The sequence below is a fragment of the Giraffa tippelskirchi genome, chromosome 9, assembly GCF_054371585.1.
Source record: "Giraffa tippelskirchi isolate mGirTip1 chromosome 9, T2T-mGirTip1v1.2.pri, whole genome shotgun sequence".
Classification (NCBI taxonomy): Eukaryota; Metazoa; Chordata; class Mammalia; order Artiodactyla; family Giraffidae; genus Giraffa; species Giraffa tippelskirchi.
This window is the reverse complement of record NC_137283.1, coordinates 106650217-106663972: the sequence shown is the minus strand read 5'-3', so window position 1 is coordinate 106663972 and position 13756 is coordinate 106650217. Positions and strand designations below refer to the sequence as shown.

General features: G+C 37.4%; 1 protein-coding gene and 1 non-coding gene across 14 annotated transcripts in view; both read right to left on the bottom strand.

Annotated features, from left to right (window-relative positions):
* CDK19 (cyclin dependent kinase 19) overlaps window positions 1–13756 on the bottom strand; it is a 226365-nt gene that overhangs the window by 19862 nt on the left and 192747 nt on the right. For all 13 annotated transcript variants that reach the window (XR_014065637.1, XR_014065639.1, XR_014065634.1 and 10 more), the window contains one exon: window positions 4175–4232. Coding sequence is in view for 7 of the 13 variants with exons in the window: in XM_081530590.1 (XP_081386716.1) it covers window positions 4175–4232 (58 nt within the window). In the remaining 6 variants the exon portion in view is untranslated. The remainder of the gene's footprint in view (window positions 1–4174; window positions 4233–13756) is intronic.
* On the bottom strand, window positions 4635–4707 carry TRNAH-AUG (transfer RNA histidin (anticodon AUG)). Its single transcript has one exon. It is a non-coding gene; the product is annotated as a tRNA-His (tRNA).

Below are 13756 nucleotides of genomic sequence, written 5' to 3'. Positions count from 1 at the left end.
CTTGAAATTGGCTATGGTGGGAGTATTTACATCATGAAAAATAGTCCATGCTATAAACTGGGGTGATTTTTTTCCCCCCCAGAGAGCCAGTTGTTGTATAGTTACCAGGACATCACATACATGTTTTCAAGAACATATATAGAATACGTAAGAGAATTTGTTACAATTCAGCATTTAGCAAAGCTCTCTACCAAAGCTAACTAATGTACTGGTTACTATCTAATTTTCTTAAGATTTCCTAAAGAACATATACTTTATATCTATAAAGCATTTCAGAGCTTACAAATGATTTTCATACATATCATCTATCACTTCATCTAATCCTCATAAGAATGCTGGTTTAATAAGTATTCTCCCCCTACCCCCACTTCTGTGATGAAGAATCTAAGTCCCAAAGCAGTTCAATGACTTGCCCAAAGTCACAGGGATAGGAAGTAAAAATGCCAGTACTCAAGCAAAAACCATGTTATAATTTAGCAGCTATGTTCTTAACCATGGATCTGATATACAACAGATTATACATATGATGATTGCATGTCACAAAGGTAAAAAAAAATCACAAAGATAAGCCTCTATAATTTGAAATAGGTAATACATACAGTATATTTTGATTATATAATGGTCCCTAATGTACTATACAATGCACAAGCAGGACATTAAAGTTGCAACTATAGAGTATCCTTTAATCTAAAACCAATAGGCTATGATATGCATTAAACTTTTAATTTACAATGATTTTATTTCTTTAGAGTTTGAATAATTTATAGGACTTTCTGAGAATGCTTTGGAGAATATAGGTCTTAAAAAATAAAGCTATCCAAGGATGCCTGTGCTGATGCCTTCACTTTTTAAACCAAATTTCCCTATAGCAAAAAAAAATACTCAAAACCAGTCTACCAATATTACACCTACCTCAAAGCACTGCTTTATATATTGAATAGATGCTGATTGTTGTTGATGGCAAAGCAATATGATGGAATACTCTTCCCTCCATTGAAAAGCATTCTATTTTTAAGTAAAGGCTAAAGCCAATATTTCTCCCCTTATTCTCTACCTTCTTAGCTTTATGTAAGCCACATCAATTCATTGAAAAATGAAATCAAGCCGAGAGAAACAATAAATACTCTTAAAAATAATTCCCATCTACTGTATGAACTTCAAAGAAGTTTCAAACCACTTTTCAAATGATTACTAATTTAGACAAAATGTAACTAGCCTAAATGTTACTAACACCTAATTTCCTAAAGTTGGATCAGTTAAATTATTCAGTTCAACAGAGGCAGTAAAATTGAGGTGTGAGTGCTAATTAGTATCAAATGACAGAAAAGCAGCAGAAGGCAATGTCTACAGTCAAGGAGCTTACATAAAGGTGAGATGACAAAACATATGGAGTAGATAAAAAGGTAAGTACTGTAAGACTAAAAGGAAAGTTGTTACTGGTTCCTATTAGACTCAAAGTCCCATGCAGAAAGAGGTTATGTCTCCATGGTTTTATCTGGAACAATGTTTGATAAACATTTGCATAAGTGGACTAAATGGAAAGTGGAACTTGAGCTGGATTCTGAAGGAGGAATCACTGTAAATAGTAAAGAAGGCAATGAGCATTTTAGGAAAGGCCTGTAAGTCTCGGGTGCTGGGGAGGGGAAGCCTCTGATACAGGGAAGGACACAATGTGTTTTTCATTCAACTATGCTTTTTCTTTTGATCAAAAAAGAACTATATTAAAGTGTTCAGCATACATATCAAAGCATTACTGTTTTTTTTAAATAATGTGCTATTAAAACAAAATATAAAAACAATTTAATCAACTAGGTTAACTGTAACTGTTCACTAGACCTTTAATACTAATTATTGTTTACTTTTAACCCTGACTTTCTCTCTAATCTTGGGTAGAATTATAATCCTAAATTCTTAACAATAAGGCAACAAACTGGCCTGGCTAGAACACAGAATTCATGTTGAGTAGCAGAGCTACTTGGGAGACTAAGGAGAAGACATTAAGTTTGGTGACTGGGATAAATGTAATGACAGCATTGGAGCATATAAAATGAGGATGATGAATTTGGTTTGGAATTAATGGAATATAGGTTGCCAGTAAGACATCTAAATAGAGAGTTAGAGTGAGAGAATAGAATTTGAGATCCAGATCTTAAAATCATTTTCATAAAACCCAAGATTTTAAGGCCATAACTTCTCAGTTCCCTAAAGAAGTAACTGTAGAGGGAGGCCATGTCTCGAGCCAGTGCCTAGGGTGTCTTGAAACAGAAGGTTAGTAGAAATAAGAGACAAGAATGAATAAAATACAGAAGTCACAGCAAAAGTAATAGAAAAATAGCATTAGGTGATGTCATAGAGACCAAAGTAAAGACACTCACAAGGCCAGACTCACCAGAACAAATGACAAGGCAGTAAAGGAAAACAGAGACTAAACACAGGCTACTAGACTTGGTAAGATAAAGGCCATAGGTAGCCTTGTAGATAGCAGTTTCAAGAGAGGAACAGAATTTGTTGTCAGAAAAAAAAAATGAATTTACTAACAGATAACAACAAATTAGGATACGTGAAACCAATGTGTAAACATGATTTTAGAAGTAGAGGAACAAGGGGGAAAAATTGAACAAATGGTAAAGAAAATAAAATGGATATGAGAAAATTTATGTTAAAATTGGATTATGAGTGTTTAAAGGTGAAGAGGAGAAACTTGAGAAGGAATGAATGGAAAAACTGTAATTAGAAGGACTGAAGTACAGTAGGAAGGTATTTAGAAGCTAGAAGGGCACAGGATAGGACTGAGGAGAAAGAGACACTTTCTCTGAGGCTGTTTCAAAGGCAGAGCTGTGTTGACTAAAAGTGGTCAGTCAGGTCATACCAGATAGCTTTGAAATCACTAGGCAGCAATGTTTGGAGTGAAAGAGACCCAAGACTTGGAATTCAAGTCCTTCCTTTGAAGGTCGAGTAAGCTACTGCCTCTGTAAATCCAGCTTTACTTATCTGCAGCATCTACCAGAGGGTGGCTGTGTAAGGCAAATGAGATGACATATGAAAATGTCGATTTGATAGACAGGAGGACCATCCTTTATTTCCCTTTCATGAGTGACTAGCAAAGACTTGGTACTCGATAAAAGTGTGAGGGTGAAATGGAAACAAGTGAGGAAGGGTAGAAAGGGGATGAGAAGGAGGAGGAATGAAATGGGAGAGGGAAAGAAAGCAGCCACCCATTCTTAATTAACTTCAACAGAATTTTTTTATGATTCAATCTCAAACTCAGAGTAGAGGTTTAAAGAAAGAAAAGTTGGTTTAGAACAGCTTCTTCAGGAACTGGGCTAGTGAATTAATGGAAGAAGTAGAAAACCAGGCAGCAGGGCATGCTTGGTTGAAGCAGGACAGAATGAATTTGTAGTAGGCAAAGTTAGCACAATTCTGGATCATTTCTAGCATGATAAATTCTAATAGCAAAGAAAGCAGGTTGATAAAAAAAATTTACTCTCAAATCTTTCTTAAAAGCACTGAACATTGGATAAATGTAAGTTCTATTATAAAAAAATTTAGAATAAAGCATTTCTCAGCTTATTTTCTCCCCAAATATGTCACAGGTATAAATGATGCCAGTTTCTTTTAGAACTTTCAAGGTTGCAGAGAAATTTTTAGTACAGAAACAAGTCTTCTGCCAGTGCCTTAATCTAAGACTGGCAAGTAAGAGAGTCTACACACATATATATTCATTTGGAAAAGATGTGTTGGTACCTGGCACAAGATATGCAGTAGGGAGAGGGGAGGGCAGGGGGAGGTATCTGTGAGGATCTGTATGTATAAATCAGGGTCAGGGTGGGAAGGATGGATTCAGGGAAACATTTGGTAAAGCTGAGACAAGTAAGATTCAAGGGATTATGTTTAGGATGACTATAATAGTAGCATTACAGTAATAGTAGCATAAACACATGCTTGGAGTATTGTATGGGAATGAATTTTTGCTTGCCTCAGCTTAGAATTATAGAACCTTATTTTGGGAATAAATCTGAGGGATTTTATAAACTATCTACATTTCCCAACATCTTGTCTATGAATATTATGAGGAATAAATTTCAAAATTACTTAAATAAGAGTATTAAAAAGGGAAACCATCTTTGCAGTCACTTTAGTTTCTTAATAAGGTATTTTAGAAATAATTACCTACCTATTTTGACTCTCCCTCTCTCAGGACCTTCTCCCATTACTAGGATATTTGCTGGTTTCTAGAAATAAAAATAGAGCATTCAAATTACTATATTCTTTTGACATGCTCTAAAATGGAAAAAAGTTCATATAATATGAAAATGTCACTTTTGGATTTTCATCAAAACTGTATTTGAATAGCAAGTACCCTCTACATTAAGCATTTGACATACTTGAAGTTAGCACTAGCTTTCCAAAAACATCCTTGCTATAGAAACATCTTATTTTCAAAATTATATCATACATATAATCACAAAGGAATTAAAGCTATCATTTCTATTTACCCCTCAGTGAAAGTGAAGTTGCTCAGTTGTGTCCGACTCTTTGCGACCCCATGGACTGTAGGCTACTAGGATCCTCAGTCCATGGGATTTTCCAGGCAAGAATACTGGAGTGGGTTGCCATTTCCTTCTCCAGGGGATCTTCCTGACCCAGGGATCGAACCTGGGTCTCCCGCATCATAGGCAGACGCTTTACCGTCTGAGCTACCAGGGAAGCCCCTCAGAAGTAATGACTAATAATAATTTTTAAACCTGTACAAATTATAAACTGTTCTATTACTGCCCACAACAAAGGGCTTTTGTGGTTGAAAATTTTTACATAAATTCCCAGCCACAAGATAATTTACCTTCATTTAAATGAGTCAAGTGAAAATAAATAAATAAATAAATAAAAATTTAAAAAAATGAGTCAAGTGGAATATTTCTTGCTAAATAGTTCTAAACTACTGTAGGAAAACATGGTCAACATTCAACAGACTCCATTAAAATTCGTACACATTATGGTTCATGCTAAAGTGAAATTCCAAGTATAATCTCAAGAAGTAGGAAAATAAAAGTCAAGGCTAATACAGAGCCATATAAAGAAAAGGGCAGGCTGAAAATGTATCCACCATCTTTTAAGACTTTTTTAAAAGTCATTCTTACTTGCAGACATTTGAGTAACATTTTAAAGGAGAAATTAACAGGATTTTGTGACTAGCTGAAGGCAGAGAGGCTTTTGGGCAAGTAAGTTTCTTCTGTAAATTCTTTGAAGAGAAAATTTATGATTCATTTATTCAATCAATGAATATATTTTTAGTGTCTTCCAGGACAGTGAACCATACTAAGAATTAAAAGGAAAAATAAAAGCACGGGAAACCAAATTCCTAACTTCCAGATGTTCACTATATAAATAGAAAGAAATATCAGAAGCTTTGTGTAATACTAGAATCTAATGCTAATTACGAGTTATGAAGAAGACTGAGGTCTTGGGTTAGAGGTTAACCAAATTACTTTTAAGATCCCTTCCAATTTGCTGGCTCTTTTTAAAGTCTCAATGAAAACAATAAGCACTAAAAATAAAAATGAACAGGGAGGAAATGATTAGAGTTTCCATTGTTACGGGAAATGTTCACTGAAGGTGGGGGGCAGGGGTGATGTCCGTTATCCAGATCCTGAAAAATGAACAGGAGCTAGCATGGCAGAGCACATGAAAGGTAATGACATAAGCTTAGGAGAAAGTAAGAAGTCGGACTTGACAGAAAGCAGAGGACGATGTTGTAGGCAGCAGAATGAACCTAGACTTGCATTGTCTTAAATGCCAGGTGAAGTAATCTGATCTTTATATTACAGGCAGCGAGATTACAGGAAGCGTGAGTGAAAGTCGCTCAGTCATTTCCGACTCTTTTGTGATCCCATGGACTGTGGGATTCTCAGGGCCAGAATACTGGAGTGGATAGCCTTTCCCTTCTCCAGGGGATCTTCCCAACCCAGGGATCAAACCGGGGTCTCCTGCATTGCAGGCAGATTCTTTACCAACTGAGCTATCAGGGAAGCAGAGGAAAGGGGGAGGTATCAGAACTGGGTATGGGTCATAAGGGCTCCATCCAAGGACTTCTCAGCTGAAATGAAGATAGAGTTATGGAGCTGAGGAACATTTTAAAGGAGAAATTAACAGGACTTACTGACTAGTTGAAGGCAGAAGATTAAGACAAAGGGTGATAAAGATTTCACCAAGGTTTTGAGTTAATGTGACTAGAAGAACGGTCTTTGTGATAGAAAATTTATGAGGGGTACTGATTTGGGAGGGGGAACAAGAAAGAGAAGATGACACGTGGAGCTGTGTGAGAGGACTGGTAGCACTGGTCAGCGCAGCGGAAATAGGCAGATTCAGATTTGAAGTTTATTGTCACTGGAGTGTGATAGTTGAAGACATGAGACATGATTAGTTTACTATAGCAGAAAGAGAAAAACAGCATCAGACAAAAACCAAACCTTCAAAAGAAGTTTGACAACTATTTATCAAAGCTCCATTATGTATAAAACACTATACTGCAGACTTTCGGGAAACAAAGAAAAATAAAACATGAAGCCTTATCTTCAAAGAGCTTAATATCTAGTAGGGAAAGAGAGGTAACTTTTTAGAGTACAAGGCAGATTACAGAAAAGTACCAAAACAGCAAAAGAAATTGCCAGGATTAGATGATTCTTCTCAGTGAATATCAGGGTAGTCTTTAGGAAAGAAATGACTTTAGATGAATTTAAGAATGACTAAGATTTTGATAAGCATAAACAAAAGAATGACTTTTCAGGCTCAGAGAACCCTAAAAGTTAAGAGCACAGTCACAAAGAAAACCCACAGACAGCATGCTGAAGAGCCTAGAAGTGTTATGATGTGACTAGAGCATAGAAAGCTCAGTGAAGAAATAAGGCTAGGAACTATGTTGGGAATTAAATGTCACATTAGAGAAACTACAATTTATTCTATAGGCCAAGACAAGACACTGAGATAATCAGATCAATATTTAGGGAAAAAAAAACTCTGGTAGTATTATGAAGGATGAACTGGAAAAGACAGATGGACCACAAAGTAAAGACAGAAGCCAGTTGGAAGTGGACTACAACAGTCTAGGGAAAAGTTAACTTGTGACAATGCTCATGGGGGATAATATAAGAGCATTTCAAGGTAAAAGCTCAAGATTTGGCATTGCTTTTTTTGCATCACTTTCTCTAACCTCTCTAACAGTCATTCGTTCAACAAACACTGACTGAGCACCTAGCAGTAATTTAAATCCTAGAGATATCATACTAAACAAAACCAGACAAAATCCTTAACTTCATAAGCTTATATTCCAGTGGGATAAAAAGGGTAATAACAAATATACAGTACATCAGTATTGATAAGTACTGTGGAAAAATAATAAGGAGAATACAAGAGATTTATGCATCTAGTATTATGGCTAACTTCTGTCCACGGAATTTTCCAGCAAGAATACTGGAGTGGGTTGCCATTCTCTTTTCCAGAGGATCTTCCCAGCCCAGGGGTCGAACCTGGGTCTCCCACATTGCAGGCGGATTCTTTACCAGCTGAGCCATCAGGGAAGCCCACTCTTAACAGTGCTCTTGTCTTAACAGCTATTTTGTATAACACTACTGTAGTTGATTCTTTTAGCAGTTTGCATCCTATATCTTTTAATAGCCTTTTACTTTCAGCTTTTTTTGAAATCAACATTGTACTATAAGTCCAGTACTATAAAACAATAATTAAAGACATATGCATTAGAAAGGCAGAAACAAAACTACTGTTATTTTCAGGTGATATAATTATCTACATAGAAAGCCCAAAGTATTTACAGACAAATTATTAGCAATAGTAAAAGAGTTTAACAGGAGGTATGGCTACTTGAACAGTATGAATATGTCAACTGTACTTCTATATACCACGAAAAAAAAGCTAGGAGATACAGTTTTTCAAAGGCAGCATTTCTATAGCAAAAACAAAACAAAAACCTGTCAGATGCCTAGGAATAAATATATCAAACGATTTATAAGATTTTTATATAGAACACCTTGAAACCTTATCTTAAATGACATTAAGAAGTTCTAAATAAATTAAGAGCTCATGTTTATACATAAGAAGACTCAATATAGTAAAAACATCAATTCTCCCCATACTGATCTATATATTCAATGCAATTTCCATCAAAATTCCATCAGAGTTTCCTTGCAGAACTTGAAAGGCTGATTTTAAAATGTATGTGGAAGAGCAAACAGCTAAGAATAGCCACGAAATTCACAAAGTATTAGGAGGAGGGGATGAAGAGAGGAATCTGGCTCATGCTTTATTTTAAAGCTACCGTAATTAAAACATTATGGAAGTGGTACAGAGATAAACTGATCAGTGGGAGAGAATGGAGAACTGAGAGGAGAAGAACCTCAGATCAGTGGAGAATGGAAGAATTAATCAATAAACAGTACTGGTATAGCAAGTTATCCAAATGGGGAAAAAATAAATAAAATGAATCCTCACCTCATACCATATATGCAGTAATTTCAGGAGGATTAAGGAATTAAATGTGAAAACCAAAACTTTAAAACTGGAGGAAATAAAAAACTGGAGTATATCTTTCTGACCCTAAAGTAGGGAAGATTTTCTTAAACAAGATACAAAGAATAACTATAAAAGGAAGGACTGATAAACTTGGCAATTAAACCAACTTCCAATCATCAAAGATGAGGAAAATAAAAAGACAAACAGGCAGAACTATTTGCAACATAGATCAGCCACAAAGGTTTAGTATCCAGAATAAAGAACTTCTACAAATCAAGATGAAAAACTGCCTAACAGAAAAATGGACAAAATGTCTGCACAGGGATTTAAAAAAAGAAGAAAATAGTTTAACCATTAAGCATACGAAAAGGTGCCACACCACATCAATAATGGGGGAAATGCAAATGAAAATTCCATTGAGATACCATTTTATTATACCTAATAGACTGGTTAACAATTGAGTAGGAAATAGGTCAGGGGAAATTCCGGTACATTGCTGGTGGAAGAATAAACTGGTACAACTTCTTTGGAAAACAATTTGGCATCATCTTGCAAAACTGAACAATTGCATACCCTTCGACTGAGTAATTCCCTTTTTAGATACACTAAAGAATATCCATAGCGCATTTTGTAATCCCCCAAAAAGAAAAAAACATCTGGACACAACCCAAATTTCTAGCTAATAGGAAAATGGAGAAATTAAATATGAGAGTCACACAATAAATTTTAAAAATAGCAGTGAAAATCACTGAATTACAAATAAAGGTAAAAAAATGTTCAGATCTTGGAAGCATTATGTTGAGGGGAAAAAAGCACATTTCAGAAGACTATATATAGCAGGATGCCATTTTCATAAAACTTAAAACCAAGCAAAGCTAAAAAATGTACTGTCTAGGCATACATACAAATGTGATAAACCTATTATTTTTGAAGGGGTGAATAATAGGTTCAAAATTCAGGATGTTTGTTACCTCTTGGGAGGAAGCAGGAGGACAGGATAAGGGGGAAAAGATAAAAGAGAAACAAGCTATTGGTAATGTTCCAATTACTGGGTTAAGTGATAGGCTCTCGACTGTTATGCCTTGTAAGGTACATACAAATGTATCAAATATTCTTTTTGTGTTTATGGTACACTAAGATAATACAGACAAAAAGTAAAGGAATGGGGATAAGGTACTGGTAACAGTGGGTTAGAAGGGTGTTATTTTTAACATTACTTAAGCATTATTTTAAATTACTTAGACAATACCTCCATGAGAAGGTCACATTTGGGATAAGACCTGACAGAAGTGCAGTAATAAGGGAAGAGCAGTTCAATGCCTGAAGACAGGTGAACTGGAGACACACCAGGGAGGACAGTGGGCACCGGGCAGAATAGGGTGATAAGGCGCTGATGATTCTAAAGAGAAGGAAACATTTGGTAAAGCTGAGACAAGTAAGATTCAAGGGATTATGTTTAGGAGGGCTGGCCTGCCCTTTCCAGTGGTTCTGCTTTTGGCACAAGTCATTTGGGTACCAGAACTGGATAGGTTCTTGAGCATGTCTGGCCTGTGCTCTGAAAGTTATGAGGGCTGCCATAAGATTAGCAGTAGAGCAAGGTCATGGTTGTTTGGAGCAGTTAGGAAAAACCTTGGTGAGCTGGCAGGCTGGCTAACTGGAGAAAAAGGAAAAGGGTCAATGTGGTTGGAGTCAATGTGAGAAGAGAAGCAAAGGAGGGGTAAGGCAAAAGTTAAAGAGGGAGCTGCCCATCACGATGTGGGGACTTGGAAACTCTAGGTTTTACATAACTAGAATTAGCATCATTTTGTTATCTTTCTGTCTTATCCATAATTTCTTACAACTTGCATGATTTATTATATGTGTGTATGTGTGTGTGTGTGTGTGTGTGTGCACGCGCGCGCGCGTGTGTGTGTAAAGAGCAATACTGCATAGGAACCTGGAAAGTTAGGTCCATGAATCAAGGCAAATTGGAAGTGGTCAAAGAGGAGATGACAAGAGTGAAAGTCGACATTTCAGGAATCAACAAACTAAAAACTGGAATGGGTGAATTTAACTCAGATGACCATTATATCTACTACTGTGGGCAAGAATCCCTTAGAAGAAATGGAGTAGTCATCATAGTTAACAAGAGTCCAAAATGCAGTACTTGGATGCAATCTCAAAAACGACAGAATGATCTCTGTTCATTTCCAAGGCAAACCATTCAATATCACAGTAATCCAAGTCTACACCCCAACCAGTAATGCTGAAGAAGCTGAAGCTGAAGTTGAACAGTTCGATGAAGACCTACAAGACCGTCTATAACTAACACCCAAAAAAGATGTCCTAGGGGACTCTAATGCAAAAGTACGAAGTCAAGAAACACCTGGAATGACAGGCAAATTTAGCCTTGGAATACAGAATAAAGCAAGGCAAAGGCTAATAGAGTTTCGCCAAGAGAACGCACTGGTCATAGCAAATACCCTCTTACAACAATATAAGAGAAGACTACACAAGACATCACCAGATCGTCAATACTGAAATCAGATTGATTATATTCTTTGCAGCCAAAGATGGAGAAGCTCTATAGTCAGCAAAAACAAGATTTGGAGCTGACTGTGGCTCAGATAATGAACTCCTTATTGCCAAATTCAGACTTAAATAGTCAGAGCTATGGTTTTTCCAGTAGTCACGTATGGATATAAGAGTTGGACTATAAAGAAAGCTGAGTGCCAAAGAATTGATGCTTTTGAATCAACTGTTTGTTTGAATCAATTGTTGCTGTTGAATCAAGTGTTGGAGGACTCTTCAGAGTCCCTTGGACTGCAAGGAAATACAACCAGTCCATCCTAAAGGAAATCATCCCTGAATATTCATTTGAAGGACTGATGCTGAAGCTGAAACTCCAATACTTTGGCCACCTGATACAAACAACTGACTCATGTGAAAAGACCCTGATGCTGGGAAGGATTGAAGACGGGAGGAGAAGGGGACGACAGAGGGTGAGATGGTTGGATGGCATCACTGACTCAAGGGACATGAGTTTGAGTAAACTCCAGGAGTTGGTGATGGACAGGGAGGCCTGGCATGCTGCAGTCCATAAGGTCACAAAGTCAGACATGACTGATCAACTGAACTGAAGAAAGTAGGGAAAACCACTAGACCATTCAGATATGACCTAAATCAAATCCCTTATGATTATACAGTGGAAGTGAGAACAGATTCAAGGGATTAGATCCGATAGACAGAGTGCCTGAAGAACTATAGATGGAGGTTCGTGACACTGTACAGGAGACAGGGATGAAGACCATCCCCAAGAAAAAGAAATGCAAAAAAGCAAAATGACTGTCTGAGGAGGTCTTACAAATAGCTGTGAAAAGAACAGAAGCAAAAAGCAAAGGAGAAAAGGAAAGATATTCCCATCCGAATGCCGAGTTCCAAAGAATAGCAAGGAGAGATAAGAAAGTGTTCCTCAGTGATGAGTGCAAAGAAATAGAGGAAAATAATAGAATTGGAAAGACTAGAGATCTCTTCAAGAAAATTAGAGATACCAAGGGATCATTTCATGCAAACATGGGCACAATAAAGGACAGAAATGGTATGGATCTAACAGAAGCAGAAGATATTAAGAAGAGGTGGCAAGAATACACAGAAGAACTATACAAAAGAGATCTTCATGACCCAGATAATCATGATGGTATGATCACTCGCCTAGAGCCAGACATCCTGGAATGAGAAGTCAAGTGGGCCTTAGGAAGCATCACTACGAACAAAGCTAGTGGAGGTGATGGGATTCCAGTTGAGCTATTTCAGATCCTAAAAGGTGATGCTGTGAAAGTGCTGCACTCAATATTCCAGCAAATTTGGAAAATGCAGCAGTGGCCACAGGACTGGAAAGGGTCAGTTTTCATTCCAATCCCAAAAAAGGCAATGCCAAAGAATGCTCAGACTACCACACAATCTCACTCATCTCACACACTAGTAAAGTAATGCTCAAAATTCTCCAAGCCAGGCTTCAACAGTATGTGAACTGTGAACTTCCAGATGTTCAAGCTGGTTTTAGAAAAGGCAGAGGAACCAGAGGTCAAATTGCCAACATCTGCTGGATCATCGAAAAAGCAATAGAGTTCCAGAAAAACATCTATTTCTGCTTTACTGACTATGCCAAAGCCTTTGACTGTGTGGATCACAATAAACTGGAAAATTCTTCAAGAGATGGGAATACTAGACCACCTGACCTGCCTCTTGAGAAATCTGTATGTGGGTCAGGAAGCAACAGTTAGAACCGGACATGGAACAACAGACTGGCTCCAAACTGGGAAAGGAGTACATCAAGGGTGTCTATTGTCACCCTGCTTATTTAACTTATATGCAGAGTACATCATGAGAAACGCTGGGCTGGATGAAGCACATGTTGAAATCAAGACTGCTGGGAGAAATAGCAATAACCTCAGATATGCAGATGATACCACCCTTATGGCAGAAAGCGAAGAACTAAAGAGCCTCTTGATGAAAGTGAAAGAGAAGAGTGAAAAAGTTGGCTTAAAACTCAACATTCAGAAAACTAAGATCATGGCATCCGGTCTCATCACTTGATGGCAAATAGATGGGGAAACAGTGACAGACTTTATCTCTTGGGGCTCCAAAATCAATGCAGATGGTGACTGCAGCCATGAAATTAAAAGACGCTTGCTCCTTGGAAGAAAAGTTATGACCAACCTAGAAACAGCATATGAAAAAGCAGAGACGTTACTTTGTGAGCAAAGGTCTGTCTAGTCAAAGCTATGGTTTTTCCAGTAGTCATGTATGGATGTGATAGTTGGACGGTGAAGAAAGCTGAGCGCTGAAGAATTGATGCTTTTGAACTGTGGTGTTGGAGAGGACTCTTTTTTGTGTGTGTGAGAAATGTTTCCTTTTTCTTTTTTTTTTTAAATTGAGAATCTCTTGGACTGCAAGGAGATCCAACCAGTCCATCCTAAAGGAAGTCAGTCCTGGATTTTCATTGGAAGGACTGATGCTGAAGCTGAAACTCCAATACTTTGGCTACTTGATGGGACGAACTGACTCTTTTGAAAAGACCCTGATGCTGGGAAAGATAGAAGGTGGGAGGAGAAGGGGACGACAGAGGATGAGATAGTTGGATGGCATCACCGACTCAATGGACATGAGTATGAGTAAACTCCGGGAGTTGGTGATGGACAGGGAAGCCTGGCATGCTGCAGTCCATGGGTTGCAAAGAGTCGGACATGACTGA